This window comes from Callospermophilus lateralis, chromosome 2, assembly GCF_048772815.1.
Source record: "Callospermophilus lateralis isolate mCalLat2 chromosome 2, mCalLat2.hap1, whole genome shotgun sequence".
Taxonomy (NCBI): Eukaryota; Metazoa; Chordata; class Mammalia; order Rodentia; family Sciuridae; genus Callospermophilus; species Callospermophilus lateralis.
Window position 1 is genome coordinate 107,222,153 of NC_135306.1, and position 16,813 is coordinate 107,238,965.

The following is a 16,813-nucleotide window of genomic DNA, read 5'->3' on the forward strand; positions in this document are numbered from 1 at the left end:
GTGTGACCATCACAGAGGACACTTACACAAACCAAGATGACCACCAAGTCACCACATGGTATAACTATGGGACACTGCTGTTCTGTGACCCATGGTAGGCCAAAACAGTGCTATGCTGCTCACGACTATATTGGCTTCCCTGTTCTGGGAAGGCTTCTCTGGCCTCTGCAGACAGAGGGATTCCCTGCCTTTCCTGCAGGAGTCACGTGTGTCTCCAGGAGCGTTTTCCTAGAGGTGGAGGTGGATCCACTCCCCATGGTGCACCTTGTAGATCAAGCAGCAGCTTTGGCCCTTCCCCACCTCTGCACTGCGTGATGAACCCCAGTTCCTCACCTAGCCCTGAATCCAGGCATTTAGGCCCTTTGCATGTGACATTTCTTCACCGTCTAAAAGGAAAGACTACAGTTCCTCACTCTCTGACTTTGTCCACATGCGTTTCTTTGGTGAACAAAACAGGTACAACAAGAACAGGATCCTAATTTGAAATAACTCATACTCCATTGTATGTACCATACGTCAAAATACCCGCTACTGTCATGTACATCTATGACAAAAATAAAATCCTGGCAGGGCAGGTTTGAAACAGGGACTATTTGTTTTCTAAAAGAATTATTTAAATAATCATCTTTCTTCTTAGAAAAAAATAGTATATAGAAAATTTCCTCCAATATAGCATCTTATTCTCTATACTTTATCATCTTATTGTCACCTGTAGGTATTCTATGCCCAGTAAGTTATAATTGCTGCATTATTCAGCTGTCTTTTCTATCAGAAAAATGAGGGGAAAAGAACTTACAAACTAAAAATGCACTTATACTGTCTTTTATATTTACCAAAAAAAAAAAAAAAAAGAGGTGGAAGAAGTCACAGTGTGTGTTCTGCAGACCTAGGTCTGAGAGGGCTTACGGATTTCCACTTGTTTTTCTGCCCCTCTGCCATCATGAGAAGCATGTGGAGCAGAGCTGTCTGGGCAGGCCCAGCTGAGATCAGTAAACCCATGTTTGTCTCCTGGGCCAGCTTGGAAGAGATGATCCCCAGCTGAGCCCCCGATTCATGAGCTATATAAATGTTTGCTAGTAAGATTACGTGGTTGGTTGTTACGCGGCATTTATGTAGCAAAAGTTATCTGATATATTTACTACCGTCTATCCCAACATCTAGCATATAGATTGTTAAATAAACTTATTCAATGAGTAATTGTGAATTAAAAATAGGATTGTATCTCATTTTATCTTCTCAATGTTCTTCTAAGATGGTCAAGTTTAATTAATTAGCCCAATATCACAGATAAAGAATACAAGGTCCAGAGGGGTCACACAATTATCCAAGATCACACAGCAAGAAAACGAAGAGGGGCCCTGTGCCTCCAAGGCCAGTAGTCTTTGCAGCATGGGTGACCACAGCCAGAGCTGGCCCAGCAGCTCTATGCAAGGCTCTGCCTGGCTTCTGTGTCAGGTCCTTACAAAGGATCCTAGAGGTTACTAAGGTCATCTTGTGTGCCTGCTGCTGGCTAATGTGAGCAGAATGACAGGGCTGAAACCCTAGGAGAGAAACTGGAAATATGATATGGGGACCTTTAATTTCACTGGGCTAGAAGGGGAAGGAGGTAAGGTTTGGGCTGGAGAGGAGGAGGCAGATTTTTTCCCCTTTCTTGATGTCCTGCTGTGAGCCTTTCAAGGTCATCCGCATGCCACTGGAGTATTAGTGGCCTATAAGAACCTCCTGCTCAGCAGGGAGAGCAGGGTTTTTGTCCCTGCTGGGGGCATGACACATCCTGCACACATGTGCTCGAGGGCCATCCTCACTGGCCCTGAAGCCATCTAATGGGGTGAGGACCCTCTTCCTTCAGATGTCACCCTCCCCAATCCCTTCCTATGGGTCCTTACTTCTTTCAGGTCTAAAATAGCTTGTTGGGACGCATTCCACAAACCTTCCATCTGCTTCCTTGGATCAAAGCTTCCTGAGTTCTTTATGAGCTCTGACCCCCTCAGCTACCCCTTTCTTCCTAAGAGTCCCACCAGGCTACACAGGGTCTTGTGAAAGGCCACTATGCCCACGCCCTGCCCCAGCCGCCCTACCCTGCATCACCACAACCACTAACTAGGCACTGAGCATGCGTGTTCTAGACCTAGCTTGCCCCTAGGTATATCTTATCAAAGACAGGCATGGCTCCCGCTTTAAGAGTCCAGCAGAGAACTTCGCACTCCAGGAGGATACCCCATTGCCAACTTCTAGGCCTAATTCTTTTTCATGTTTTTCTATCTCTAACTCATCATTCTGCCTGACTTATTCATTCATTCAACAAATACTTATTAGCTACTTTCATTTTTTCAGGCTCAATGACAGTGCAGCGTGGTAAAGAAATGGTGATCCTAGAAAGAGGCAAAATGGATCTGTGGCTGAAAGGAAAACCGTAAACCTATACAGTGAAGCCTGAGTTCTGAACTTAGTTCCTCTGCTCACTGTGTGACTCTGGGCTAGTTACTCAACCTTTCTGGGTCCCAATTTTACCATAGTAAGTTGGAGATACTGAGAGCAGTTGCTTCAGAATATTGTGGTGAGCATCCCATGAGCTGCCTCAGGTTGTGCCACATGAGCTGCCAGCACAGGGGCTTTTTCAAATGAAATGGTGCATGTAATCTGGCTAGGACAGGGACAGAAAGCCACATGATCCCAGGCTTCTGAGAACTCGACTTCTAACCAATGGACACAACAGATATGCCTGACCTGCCTCAGAGTGAGAATGATCAACCCTGTGGAGAATGGCAAGTGAAGGGTTTGCCTCTATTGCATGCAGTTCAGAGAAGGAACTATGGGGACATGAATATGGGGTGGAGAGGACAGAAAGGAAGCTTCCCTGGATGAACTACTCAGGGCAGTGGCTCTGTGAGGTGGAAAGAGCACTGAACCAGGGGCCAGGAGTCTCAGAATCCAGTTTTCCTCTGCAAAAGACTCATCCCTACTCCCATCTCTATTCCCAGCCTGAGTTTCAGTTTCCTTGTTTGAGAAATGAGGAAGCTGATCAGCTCCGAAAGGCCCTTTAATAGTGAGATTGTTGGATACTAAATTCAGGCAGTCCCCAGCAACAGCATGACGGGAGACTATGCCTCAGGAGACTTGCAGACATCAGTCAAGAGAGCTCGGTGCCTCCACATGACTTCCCTTGCTGCCCTGTGAACCAGCTGCATGTTCTAAGCTCACTACTTCCAGACCTTATCTCTAGACCCACTTCCCAGCAGACGCACACACATCTTTCTGAGCTGGGACTGGAGAAGGGAGAAGGCTGGATTCTAACTTGTTTCCCAGTGTCAGCCCACAGTGGGGTGCAGGTGGAGGCCCAGGAGCTCCAGGGAGAAACTCTGGGGGACACTTACCGCAGGCCCAGTGAAGGGCACGTGGTCACAGTTCTCCTGCCAGGACTGATTGAGGCTCTGGGCAAACTCTTGGAAGAAAGCATGGGATTGGTTGAAAATGGAAAATCCCAGGATGTTGACACGATCATCCACAAGGCTGTCCATTCTCTGGAGTGAGAACTCCTGAAAAGACCCAGCAGTCAGAAATAGAGAACACAGTTAGGAGGGGAGGAAGAGACGGGGACCACGCTGGAGCACATCCAGGGACCTCACTCTAGTCCAGTAAACATAAGGCGCTCTGCTGGATGCTAGGGGTCGAGGGGTCTAGAAGCTCACTGTGTTGGGGTGCAAGGGAGAAAAGAGAAATGAGCAGAATGAACTCTAAGCCAAGTATATATGTGATGCACAGGATGGAGAGAGAGGATCATCAGACACATGTACTTGGTGAAGGCAGAACTGCATCCACGGGAGGCAGGACACTTGAGCTGAGCCTTAAAGGATATGTAGTCGTTTTCCAGGTGGAAAATGTGGATGGATAAAGGCTATCCCAGCCTTGAAATCTCCAGGCAGACCAAAGCACAGAGGTGACAAAGTACATGGTCATTCAGCGAGCTGCCATCAGTGCATCTGACGAAAGCACAGCTCCTCAGACTGATTCCAGTGTCTTTTTAAAAAGGGACAACTCCTGCACCCCCTGCCACCACCTGAGTATACATCTCTAGAGCTGGGGCCCAGGAGGCTGCCTTCTCAGTAGGTCCCTGGATCTCATGCACACCAAAGTACAGGGGACACCAGATGAGCACAAAGGACCTCCTCCCAGGGATCTGGGGGAGGAATGCTGAGAGATGGGGCTGGGGGCATCTGCTGTAGGTCTGGATGCCAGGCTAGGGGGTTCACATTTTGTCCTGTAGTCACCCTCAGTCTGGGTGCAAGGGAACTGTCAACAGAAGAGTGTCAAAATCGAGTTTGCTTTTGAAGAATCCCAACTTGAAGTTCTGCAGGCAGGCTGTGCCTTCCCTTGTCATTATTTTTTTTTTTCATTCATTTAACACATTTTTTTTAAGTGTTTTTCATGTGCCAGACACTATTTTAGGCATAGAGGACATGAATAGCTGCTCTCAAGGACAGTGAGTAAGGAAATAAATTTGTGATCATTTCAGATAGCTATGGGGCCTGGGGCTGCTGCTTTAGATGAGGTGGCCAGAGAAGCCCATCTGAGAAGCAGTGACATCTATAAGTTCTAGGAAGTTCTTCCAGCAACCCAAGGTCCTCATCCAATCACCTGACCACACATGAGCCTGCAGGTGTTCATGCCTTCCAGGCCGGTGAGTGTTACAGAGAGAGGCAGAGTCCTCTGAGCTCAGAGCCCTGGACCTCCAAGGTCCCACTTGGCCCGACACAAGAAAATCAGGCAAGAGAATCTTGACTTTTTAGCTCACTAATCCCCACTCCTGGAAAAATGCCTTCAAAGGCAGGTCAGGCCATCTCAGACCAAAATCACACTCATCACGTTTATTCGAACATTTATGCCATCTCTGCAGCCCATAGACACTCGGTACTTACAGACCCTAGGAATAACCCATTCAACCTGATGTGACAGATGGCAAGCGCCCGGGGCTTACTTTCTGGCCAGGTGGAGACACCGCTCTCCTTCAGGAGGTCTCCTTTCTGAAGACAGCTCCTCTAGCCCCTGGCATCTCCTTTGCTCTCTCACTGCCATCCACAGTGACCGCCAGGGCCTCAGGCTGCAGGCCTGAGCTCACCTGCCCAGAGCCCAGCCTGACTGGTTTCAGCCTGCAGAGTGGAGTTACAAAGACTCCTATGGAGCCACCAACTCCTGACAGAGTGGAGTTGGATGCAGATTAAGTGTGTTTTGGATCCTGCCACACTCCCATTAGGGGAACACGGATTTGCCAGAGAATGTATTGATTCATAAGCTGATATTATATCCTGTCTCTCTAACAGGGCAGCTGCCCATGTGCTGTGGGCTATCAGCAGGCGTGAGGGGGCAGATGGCTAATGAGAAGAGATGCATTTGGCAAGGGTGAGGTGACTAGGCACAGAGCCAGGCTGTTGTCGGGAAACCAAGGGGCCTCACTGGCCGTGGATGGTGGGGGCTGAAAAATGTCCTCTCCTCCTGGCTTCCTTATCAATGTAGGCAGACACATGGTCCCAACTCTACGCTTTCCCTGTACATAGGCTGGTGATTAGAGGGCCATTTCAAGGAAGTCTTAGGTCCACAGACTCACAGTGGTGAAGAGGGACAGAATGGATAAGGGCTTCTGCATCCAATCCCGCTTCCTCACTATACTGGACATGTGACCTTCAGCAGGGCCTTTAATCTTTGTGGGCTTCAGATCTGCATTTTGCAAAAAGGGTGCAAGAATATTAGCAGCCTTCTAGGCTGTTTCAAGGAACAAATAAGATTCTGCAAAGGCTTAACATTACATCTGACAAAGGAGAATTTTTAGTATATGATAGTCACTGAAAGACTTCCAAGAGACTTTAGGTGACATCGGGCCCTCTCCTTCTTTATTTTCACTTGCCTTAGAAAACTGAGTGAGGAAGGTATTTCCTTCAATGTGTGTTTTGGGCACAATGAAAATGAACGAGTTAATTACAGACACTGAGAGACAGTCCATCCAGAAGTCAGCCAGTCTGTCTTCCTGCCTTTTTAATTCCTACCTTCTTATCCCTCAACTACATCCTATTTCCTATTTTCAAAGGCCTGTTAAGATAAAAAGATTCCAGGAGTTTCCTTTATGATTCATTCTATTTATAATGACTCACGGGAGAGCCCTGCAGAAGGACAAGAAAGGGGGTGGCATGTTCTTTTACTGCAATTTCCCAGGGCACTGTAGGATCCTACTCTCCAAGCACCCTGACAGTTAGGAAATTCTTCTTTATATCTAAACTTAGACTGTCCTGGTGCTATTCTAAAAGAATATGGGAAACAGCTGCCCCCCACTAATTTATATACAAGGAAAACCTTCTGCACCAGTATTCCTCCAAGTGTATTCCCGAGGATATCAGCTTTCCAGAAGGAACTAGAAACTTTATGAAAACAAGGTTTTCATGTTCAAATAGGGTTAGAAATCATTGCATAGTATATTTGCCTTTTCGATATTCATGACACACACGAAAGCACATTAAAGGTTGAAAGGAGACCCGCAGGGAAGGAGCTTGTTTAATTTTGTTTAACCCGAAACTTTCCAAACATATTGACCGTGGAACACTTTTCCCCCTAAAACCATGAGTGATTTGCAATGACATTCTACAGAACACCATTTGGGGAATGCTACCTAAAATGTTTTCAGAGAAATGCATATTATGAACCCAAATAAAATGGTGGGAGCATTATGCCAACAGATATGTCATAAAATTAATGAATGTCAGGATTGGAAGGAGTTAGGGGTCATCCAGTGCTGCAGCCCATCTCCAGCTCTAAGAATGCATACCTGGCTCACTTAGTGTCCTGGGTGCCCCTTCCTCAGTCTCACTGCCTAAGACCTTTATAAATTAACAGAAAGGGCTAGGAGCATCCCTGAGATTGAACAGGTTTCCATAGGAATCTTGATCCTTTTATGAAAGGGAAGGGGTGTCTGCTGTCAGTGAGGGTGGATGCCCATTATCGCAATACCAGAGGAACCACCCCAAAGAACCAGGGTGAATCTCCCTGGATAAGGACTTCTGCATGATCAAACAACCATGTGGTAAAGCCAAGAAGTGGACCATATGCAAAGACCAGGCCTTCCATTATTCCATGTGTGCATGGCTTTGTGACAGCCCTCCTGTCACCATTACTTGCTCACATGGGTGGACTCTCTCCAAAAGGGTGTATATTCCTGAGAAGTAAAGATGGGCCTGCCTCACTTTTGAAGCCCTCACTTAGTAGAGCGCTGACCCACTAGAAACGGCTCGGTCGGTGTTGGTTGAAGACTGTTGATTGAAGACACCTCGATGCCTTGGGGTCCTCACCGTAGCCATCTCTATCACTAATAATGCAGCCTTACAGCTACACAAGGTGTGAGAACATGAGTAGAAGTTATGCCAACCCCCGATTGGAAGTTGCATTATTGTATTTTAAAGACAAATTCTTGATAGGTTGTTTTCTTATCACTGGGTGTTCTCATTTAAAAAACAAAAAAGCTTAAAACTGTGCATGCCTCTGTGTGTGTGTGTGTGTGTGTGTGTGTGTGTGTGTGTGTGTGTATTTTTTTTTAATGATACATAAAAGGGTCCAAATAACTATAGCTGAAGGTCAGGTTATAGCCACAAGGGAACTTGGGTGAATGTCACCCTGGGATAAAGGAATGCCTCATCAATAATGGCTTCAGGGCTGGGTGAGGGTCCCTCACTTTCTCCAGCAGGTGTGGCATTTCCAATACCCTGGTTTATAAACAGGCATGCATTCACTGATAAACTGCAGGAAAATTTCCCCAAATCTGGCCTATTCATCCACCTGGGCCAGGCAGCAGAGGCAGGCTGTAAGAGGTAGCTGATTTGGGAATAGGGCCCAGAGAAGTGGAAGTGGTGGAGGAAGAGCAAGGGGAAGAAGGGTTTGGAGAATGTGACATGACCTGGTTGAGAGTGGGATGACTAGGCTCATACCACACAGGGTCCAAATGCCAAGAAGCATACAACTTTGGTACAGGTGTTTGGGTGGGTCAGAGAATAAGCTGTGTGCAACTTCTGCAGAGGGAAAAGGGAAACGGGCAGAGGAAGAGGAGCAGGGCTAAGCAGTCAAGTTCCTGTTAGCCAACAAAGGGAATGGGACAAGGTTAGTCAAATAGAGCTATAAGCAGAGGAACTTTGAATGATCCAGATTTAGCTTGTGCACTTGGATTCAAGAAGAAAAGCAAGAAACCAAAGCATAGGTCCACACAGTACCCTTGAGTCAAATCCACCTCCAAACCCGGGACAAATGGGGAAGCGGGGGAAATGGCATCTGCCACGTGCTCCCTGCCCAGCAGTCCCTTCTCCTGTGTGTTCCTAATGGAGTAAGTGCAGTACTATTTCCTGAGCATCTACGCTAGAATCTTCAGAGGCAGCTCTGCTCTTTCTTTTTCAACGCCACACTTCATCAATTGCCAATTTGGTCAAATCTGTCTCCTCACTCTTGAATCTGTCCAATTCTTCCCCAATCCTTCCAGGTTAGACCCTCATCATTTCTCCTTTATAATGACTGCCTACTTAACAGAGGTACTGCTCCTGATCTTGGGAGTCACAGCCAATATATTATAGGATGCTCAGGTGCCACTTTTCCTGACGTCAGTGTGGATGGTGTCTACTGGCATTGTGCAATGTGGCAATCTTACCAGGAAACAGCAGAATGTATTAGAAAAAGCACAGGCTTGAGAATAGGACTGTCCTGGATTCAAACCATGATTTAGCCACATGCTGGCTCAGTGATCTCTGGATGGGCAGGCCTCTGAGCTGTCAGTTTGTCTATCTGTAAAATGTGGATAAGAGCAGCGACCTTGCAGGGCTCATCCACAAAGGAGCCCTCAGGACACGAACCCTCTTCTCTCCTGTGCAATCCAACCTCTGTGCTGCTGGTGTTAAAGAAAGTGAGCTGCCCCCTCCTTGCTTCTCCTCCTCACCAGCCAAAATATTTTGCGTGAGGGCCTTTCACTTCTTTTCCTTCTCACTCTGTAAGAAGCTGATCTTAGCTACTGGTCAAATAGAAAAGTCATGCAAATTATTACTGCCATTTTACAGCTATAAAATTGAGGCCCAGAGTAGTGAAGTTGCCCTTCCAAGGCCACACAAGTGGTTCTGAATTCAAACCCAAGACTCATTAACTTCAAAGTCAATGCTCTATGTTTGTTTATTTATTTATTTATTTATTTGTACCAAGCATTGAATCCTTAACCACTGAGCCACATCCCCACACTTTGTATATTTTATTCGAGACAGGGTTTCATTATGTTGCTTAGGGCCTTGCTAAGTGGCTGAGGCCAGCTTTGAACTGGTGATCCTCCTGCCTCAGCCTCCTGTGCCCCTGAGAGCTCTGTGTTCTTGTACCATTTACTCCTTAAGGAGTCAGAAGGACTGGGTTCTTTAGGCTGTGCTGTAGAATAACCAGCAAAATTGAAGTTAAGCTGATTTCAGAATATTTTTGTTGACCTTAACACCAGGTAGATTTGCAAAACTAAACAAACACTGGTGGTCTAAGTGAATAAAGCAATTATCAAACATCTACTGAATCTCTGAGAAGGTTCTAATCATAAAGGCACCCAGGGCTAAACTGTGACCTTGAGAAAATAGGAGAACTGAGGTTTTCCCCCCCAGCATGTCCACCTTGGCAGGAAGAACCCAGAGAAGGAACAAGAGTTAGCCCAGGTGTGATAGGTGGGGAGGAATCTGAAATAAATGCAGATACATGTGGGGCTGAGATAGTGCAGAGAAGTCACATGCAGCTCTGCAAACCTGGCCAGTTCTGCGGAACGTGGTTAAGGGGCCACAGCCATCCCCAGTAAACTCTGCAGGCACAACTATTTGGCCACAAATGCTTTCCCTGCTGGCCTGTGAACTCCTGACAGGTAGAGTGGGCTGACTCACTCTTGGCCATATCCCTGGTACCTAGACAAAAATCAGTGAAACCCAAACCCGCCTCTGGTTTAATTAAATAATTAGCATGATAATTATGCTGGGGAGAATGGATATAGATTTAGAGTTGTGACATTTGAAATCATATCCTATTTATTGCTATTTTGTCCTAGATTTTCCTTTCTGAAACCCCACATTTCAAAAAACCAATCGCTGGGTTGTTTTGTTTGTTTGTTTGGGGTTTTTTTTGTTGTTGTTGTTCAATTTTTTAATTTCTTCATTTCTGTCTCTTTTAATTAGACAAGTTTCCTCATTATAAAATGGGGGAAGTGATGCTTCACAGTACTGTTGTGAGACTCAAAAAAAAAAAAAAAAAGAAGAAGAAGAAGAAGAAAGAAAGATTCTATGTATTCTGGAAGTAGGATACAGATTCCTTGAGTTATTAATATTATTAGAAGTCACAATAAAATAGCTGAAGGAATACATTTTTCATGCACTTTCAGGTGTCATTAACAGGCAATAAGGAAGACAGGGTAGGCAGGGAACCTTCCTGCAGCTTACTAGATTCTGCTGCTCAGGAGGCTTCTGCACAAGGCCCTGGGCCCCAGTTGGCCCTGAAACCTTTATAGCTACCTCTTCCTAGGGCCACAGGCAACTCATAAAAGGTCTCATCCAGGGCTGGGGCTGTAGTTCAATGGCAGAGCTCTTGCCTAGCATGTGCGAAGCACTATGTTTGATTCTCAGCACCACATATAAACAAATAAAAGATCCATCAACAAAGAAAAAAAATTTTTAAGTCATTATTTAAAGGTCTCATCCAATGCCTCTAGGGCCTCTGGGGTGCCTCTCAGTTCTGTTACCTGAATCCAGATGGGTTGACTGTCCTTATTTGCAGCTTCTTCAATCCAGAGCTGGTTTGACTTCTTAACAGTAGTGTGACAATCTCCCTAGCTCCGCTAACGGTGGGATTTCCAACAGTCCCTTGTGTCTGGGCTGTTGTCACCCAAACTTCAGTCTTTGGCCCTCTTGGCTGCGTGCTCAGCCTCTGTCCCCTGAACGGCCTGGGAGAGGAGCTGGCAGCCTTAGTCACCCAATCACAAGTTAGTAAACATCAGTTATATAATAACACCAACTGCTTCCATTGGGTGGCCCTACGTAGCTTACAGGGAGCTTTCCTATGTTCTTTTGGGTCCTCCTGGACACACTTGGACAGGATGGGTTTTTATTCATATTCCCATTTGGAAGAAAAAGAAACTGAGGTGCCTGGAAGCTAAGTGTCTTGTCTAAAAAACAGATGTGGGATTAAGATGCCAGTACTGGCCAGGCACAGTGGCGCACACCTGTAACCCCAGCAGCTCGAGAGGCTTGAGGCAGGAGGATTGTGAGTTCAAAGCCAACCTCGGCAATGGCAAGGTGCTAAGCGACTCGGTGAGACCCTGTCTCTAAATAAAATACAAAATAGGGCTGGGGATGTGGCTCAGTGGTTGAGTGGCCCTGAGTTCAATTTCTGGTACCCCCCCATCCCGCAAAAAGATGCCAGTTCTGGCTTCAGGATCAGAGCTTATCTTACCTTCCCTACTGCATGCTCAGCACTGGGCTAGGACACCAGGAGATGGTGTCGAGCAAATGCCCCTGTCACTGAGATTGTTGATGACTGACAACTTAAAATGTTTGCACCCCAGGAGTCCTGAGTTCTTAACCTATTATTATAAGCAGGAATGGTGGAAGGAACCCTTAAGATTATATCACTCCTCAGTTTGAGCTCTTTATCTTTCTGCATCAATCTGATCCTCTCTCTCAGTTCCCTTCTGTGACTGTCACCATCATTCACTGGCTTTTCAAGCTAGAATTCATCTTCTTCTTCCATGCTCTCACCAGCCACATCTCCTGCATGCACACTTCATTCCTTGTTATTTGAGAACATTTTTGTCCCTTTGCATCTCTTGAACCCCTCCCCTGCCCTCCATCCCTATTACCTGCACCTCAAATGGGTCCTCAACAGGTTTCTCCTGGACTATAAACCAATTGGTCTCCCTTCCTCTGTATTGCAATTTTCCAAGTTCTTTCTCTATGCTGTTGCTTGGAGGAAAGTCTTTAAATTTTAAACTTGATCATGAACCTTCACCCCCAATCTCCTCACCTGCATACAGGATGAAAACAAACTCCTCATCTGGGCAGCAAATTATGATTGCTGCCGACCTTCACCTCTGTCCCCACCTTGACCTCCTCCAGTACCCAGTCAGGCAGAACTGGCCACTCACTGTACCCCCATATGTGCCAATTACCACTTTGAGCTTTTTTGTTCCTCAGGAGTTTATCCAAAGCTACCACCCAGGCCCAGCTGCCATGTGAAGCATACACACTGACATTATTGGCATCCACTCTAGGTCACAGACACAAACCTCAGTGCTGTTGACTGAAAATGTTGTTTTCAGATAGCATCTGTCAGGATGTCCCTCATCTCACACGGCCAGCCTGGTCCTCAGAACTTCTCAAGGCTCTTCTTTGTAGCTAAGGTCTATGCACTTCTCCTCAGGCCCCACTGCATGGCAGAAGCCAGGGTCTAGACCGTTGTCTCACAAGTCCTGCCTTAGCTTTCCTTAGGAAAGTCCTAAAAGCAGCAGAAAGCCAGGATCTTCTGGGCACCTTGGCCTCCTCTCCCTCCCTCCAAAGTTCACCTGACTGTGTACCCATCAGTCTATTTATCTGCATCAAAGCCTGTGCTTTCTGCAGGCTGGGAGATTGCTTTTTGTGTAATAGGTCTTTGAAGACAGTAGCAGCTGGAAGGCTAATTCATACCTGTCAGTAAACCTATTTAATGGGAGATTTGGTCCCAAACCTCCCAGTTCCCAGCTTTCCTGGATTCTTCTCCCTGCATGTTTCTATTGAGTTCTCCCATGACCTGAACATGAATTTCTTTTCTTTCCAGCAACTCTGTCCCTTCCCTGCTTTTCTCTCCCAATGTGAGTCCACAAATAAGACTTCAAAGGCAGATCACATTCTGTTTTGTTCATGGCTCTATCCCCTGTACCGTACACCTCACATGCACCTAGCAAGTGCTCAGTGTACATTCACTAAACAAATTAATGGTCTCCAGCAAACACCCTTCAGGGTGGAAGCACCTTTACAAGGACTTTAGTCACTTCTCCCACCAAGAGACAGGCACAGGCCAGTTGGAGAGCCCCCTCCCACCACCACTTCTACACAGCAGCTGTGACTGTCTTCACTTTGTATTTAGGAGACTGTTCTGAGTCCTGAACACTAAATAAGTAGCTGTTAACTATGTAGTTAACTGTGCAGCTGAAACCTCTGTGAATGAAAATGGCAGACACCTTGTGCTCTCTCCCTTAGGCTAGGGAGAGTTACTGTTTTCCTGTGGCTTGCTTCCTTCATCAGGCATTGATTCCTTACCTCTGAAGCCCTCTGAACTACGGTTCCACTGATCAGACCTTCTGTCTACACCTCAGGAGCTAAACTTCCCCTTTTCCAGGTCCCAAAGCATTAGCCTCAGGCATGCAGAGACTGAAGCAAGGAACCACCCTTCCCACCAGAGAAACAGGGGTTTAGGAAGATCAGTGACGCTGTCAATCTCTGACTCCTTACTGACTTTGCCTGTCCCATCTGTGGAGCAGGTTTATATAACGGGCTTCCCAGGAAGGCTGAGCATCTTTGGCTCTGACATGCTCAAGGTCACTAGGCTTTCAGATGGGTTCCCATAGTGGGGGGAAATATACACAAGATTCTTTGATCTTGGCCATGTGGGCTAGTCTCATTCATTCCTCCATTCAACACAAATACGAGTGTTTCCTCAGCACACATATCATGTGAGGGACTAGAACTATGACAGTGAGAAAGCCTGGCCTCAAGATGCTTATATTTATGGTAAAGGGGGCAGGTCTTTTGTGAGAAGCATATACAAGATGGTCTCCTGAACCAGAACTGCTGTGGATTTTCCTGAGCTAAGAGCAGAGTGCAAGTTGAGACCCGAAAGAGACAGTCAGGTCAAGAAGCAGGAAGAGGAGTTTCCCAGCCTGAAACAAGAGCATGTGAGAGTCCAGGAGAGGGAGGGCAAACACTAGATCTGGCTGGGGTGTGTGTGGTGATGGGGAATGAGTCAGGAGAATGCCAAGAGGCAAGTTCATGAGAGGCTGTAGAAGTCATTGTAGGAGTCTGGGCTTTATCCTCTGGATAATGGGGAATCATTTAAGGGTCTTAAGCAGAGTGCAACATGATCGGGAGTGGTTTTAGGAAGATCTTAACTTTTGACCTAGATTTTTAAAAAATCCAGCTGTGGAAAACACAAGAGAGGCGTTCACTGCGTGACTCATGGCTGGAGGCTACCGCGGGAGGGCAGGTGCCGTGTGTGCCACTGGGCGTGAATGCCAGCTGTCAGCGCTGCAAAGCCAGGACTGGGGAAGCCTCCGATGGTGATTAATGGAGCTGTGGATGCCTTTGCCACTGAGTGGAGCCTGATGCTAAGGATGGAGAAGCTGGATTGCTTAATAATAACAGCACTTGCTCCTCCTAATGGTGCTTGTAATACAATAGCACTTATAATGTAATAATAATAATAATAATATGATTTGCCATAATATCTTTTCTTCTCCTTCTCCCCATGCTTCCCAAACATTCATTAAACCTCAACACTTCTTTCAGCAGAAACCAAATTCCTCAGGGCAGAAGGCCTCCCTAGTAGCTGTAGCAGCCTCAAAACGCCTCAGTTTCCCCCTGTGGTTCTCAGTTTTCCCTCAGAGGCCAAGAGACGTGCTCTCCCCAAAGCCCCACCCTGGGCTGGCGGTGAGGCTGTGATCTGTGATTGGCATTGTCAGGGGAGGTGCTGATTTCCTGCCCCAGCTCTCTCTAGTCCATGCTTCCTGGTTCCCTGCCTCCATGGCTCCTTGACTACTCTCTCACCAGTGGTTTTGGGGAAAGTTAAAGAAATAAAGTCACTTCCATAGTCGGCATGCGTTACAGGCAGGATTCTAAGTTGACCCCTAAGACACGCCCACTCCCCTGCAAGACACACACACAATATCCCCAGGACCTTGGCTATGTGACTGGGTTATGCTGCATGGAATGCTTGCCTTTAAAGAAGGAAATTATTCAGGTGAGCCTGACCTAGGCCCATGGGTCCTTTATATGCAGCATCTTTTAAAGGACTGGTTGCAGGAGGTCAAAGAGATTAAAAAGGGTGGGAAGAAGGCACTAGAGTTGGGCTCCATGGAGATGGAACAGTCATGGGACAAATACCCCCAGGCAGCCTCTAGACACTGAGAGATGCCCCTGGCCAAGAAACTGCAAGATTACAGGGATTTCAGTCCAAGGGCCACAAGGAAGTGAGTTCTGCTAATGACAGGAAGGGAGCTCAGAAGAGGACCCTACTCGCCAGATGACACTGTGGCTGGTGAGCACCTTGATTTCAGCCTGAGCAGAGCCTGTCACACAGATCCAGACTTGTGACCGACAGAACTGGGAGCTGATAAATGATGCTCTTTGAAGCTGCTAACTTTGTGGTAACTTACAGTAGCACAGCAATAGAAAAGTGATACAGCCCAGAAAAGCCGTAAAGATCAGTCTGAAGGAGGAAGATGGGGCTGAGAGGAGAAGGCAATTCCTCACATCCACCATGTGGTTGGAAAACCTTAAACAAGGCTCTCGAACTTCTCTGAGCCTCACTTTGCTGCTCTGTAAAACTGCAGCACCCACTTGGCAGGGCTGAGGATTAAATATCTTGAATATGAATGCTTGTTATGGCATCTGGCACATTGCTACATTCAGAGCCAGGAGCAACTAGTGTCACCATTCCAGCTTGTGGAAATGGGTAGATTTTTATTAAGATTCTCTTGATTGTGGGCAACTGGAAATTGCTGGATCCATAGACAGAAGGGAAGGCCAAGGTTTCTCTTACTGAATGAACGGGACTTTTGAATTTTTAACAACTTTGTGACAGAAGCAAGGCAGTCTCCCTTCTCCACAAGCTTTACTAGACAGTGTCCTGGGCAGTCAGAGGGGACATTTCCATTATGTTTCCAGGGATACTGAAGCAGAGCAGTGCACAGAGCCTGGATCTTATTTCAATTTGATTTATTTCCTATGCACAGCCTGATGCACCCAGTCACCAACACACACAGGCACAGAAGAAACGAATGTGTGTGTGCGTGAGTGTGTGTGTGTGTGTGTGTGTGTGTGAGAGAGAGAGAGAGAGAGAGAGAGATGGTGGGGGTGGGGGAAGACGGGAGCTGATAAAAGGAGAGAGTTTCAATTTTGATTCAATGAATAAAATACAATTTGGTTCTGGAATCCCCTGGGACTTATCTTCAGTGCCATGCTGTTTGTCAAATATCAGCAGAAAGGTTTTCTGATAATCGCCTCCTCCCATGTGAGGAAGGCTTTCTTCACCTCACACAGGTCTCCCCCATGGAAGGCTTTTCAGCTTCCCTTGATTTTCCTGGCAATACTCACTCTCTCCTCACGCCCCTGCCCCGTGGGCTTAGGTGTCAGGTGGCTTTGGGAACTCCTGCCTCATCTTGGGTAACCAGAGACCCCCCAGAGGCCCATGTGCTGGCTCCTGCTCCCCCCCCACCGCCCAAGCCCCAGGATGGGGCTAACTGGATCATTTCTATTTCCAGTGGTTCCGCAGCCCTGGCCCTGGTTCTTCCTCAGGATCTTGAACAACAGTGCCCCATCTCCTGCCTGGGACATTCCCAGTCCCCATTAACACTCACTCTTGCAATGAAGAGAGCAGATTGAAGGACCAAACAGAATATCTCAAATAGGGCAGTTCTTGGGGAGACTCACATGCAGTTTGGGGTGCTTCTTTTGGTCACCTGGGTTTGCCAAGAGAAGGGTCTCATCTCTAAGACCTTCTCCTGAGCAGCCATACTCCTGCCAATCAAATAAGGCAATGA

The 16,813-nt window shown here is 46.8% G+C and overlaps 1 protein-coding gene across 4 annotated transcripts in view; it reads right to left on the reverse strand.

The window, feature by feature from the left end:
• Grik4 (glutamate ionotropic receptor kainate type subunit 4) overlaps positions 1-16,813 on the reverse strand; it is a 279,827-nt gene that overhangs the window by 100,195 nt on the left and 162,819 nt on the right. For 3 of the 4 annotated variants that reach the window (XM_076843682.2, XM_076843681.2, XM_076843678.2), the window contains exon 7: positions 3,375-3,536. The exons of the other annotated variant lie outside the window; for it this stretch is intronic. In XM_076843682.2, the coding sequence (XP_076699797.1) occupies positions 3,375-3,536 (162 nt within the window). The remainder of the gene's footprint in view (positions 1-3,374; positions 3,537-16,813) is intronic. 4 annotated transcript variants of the gene reach the window in all.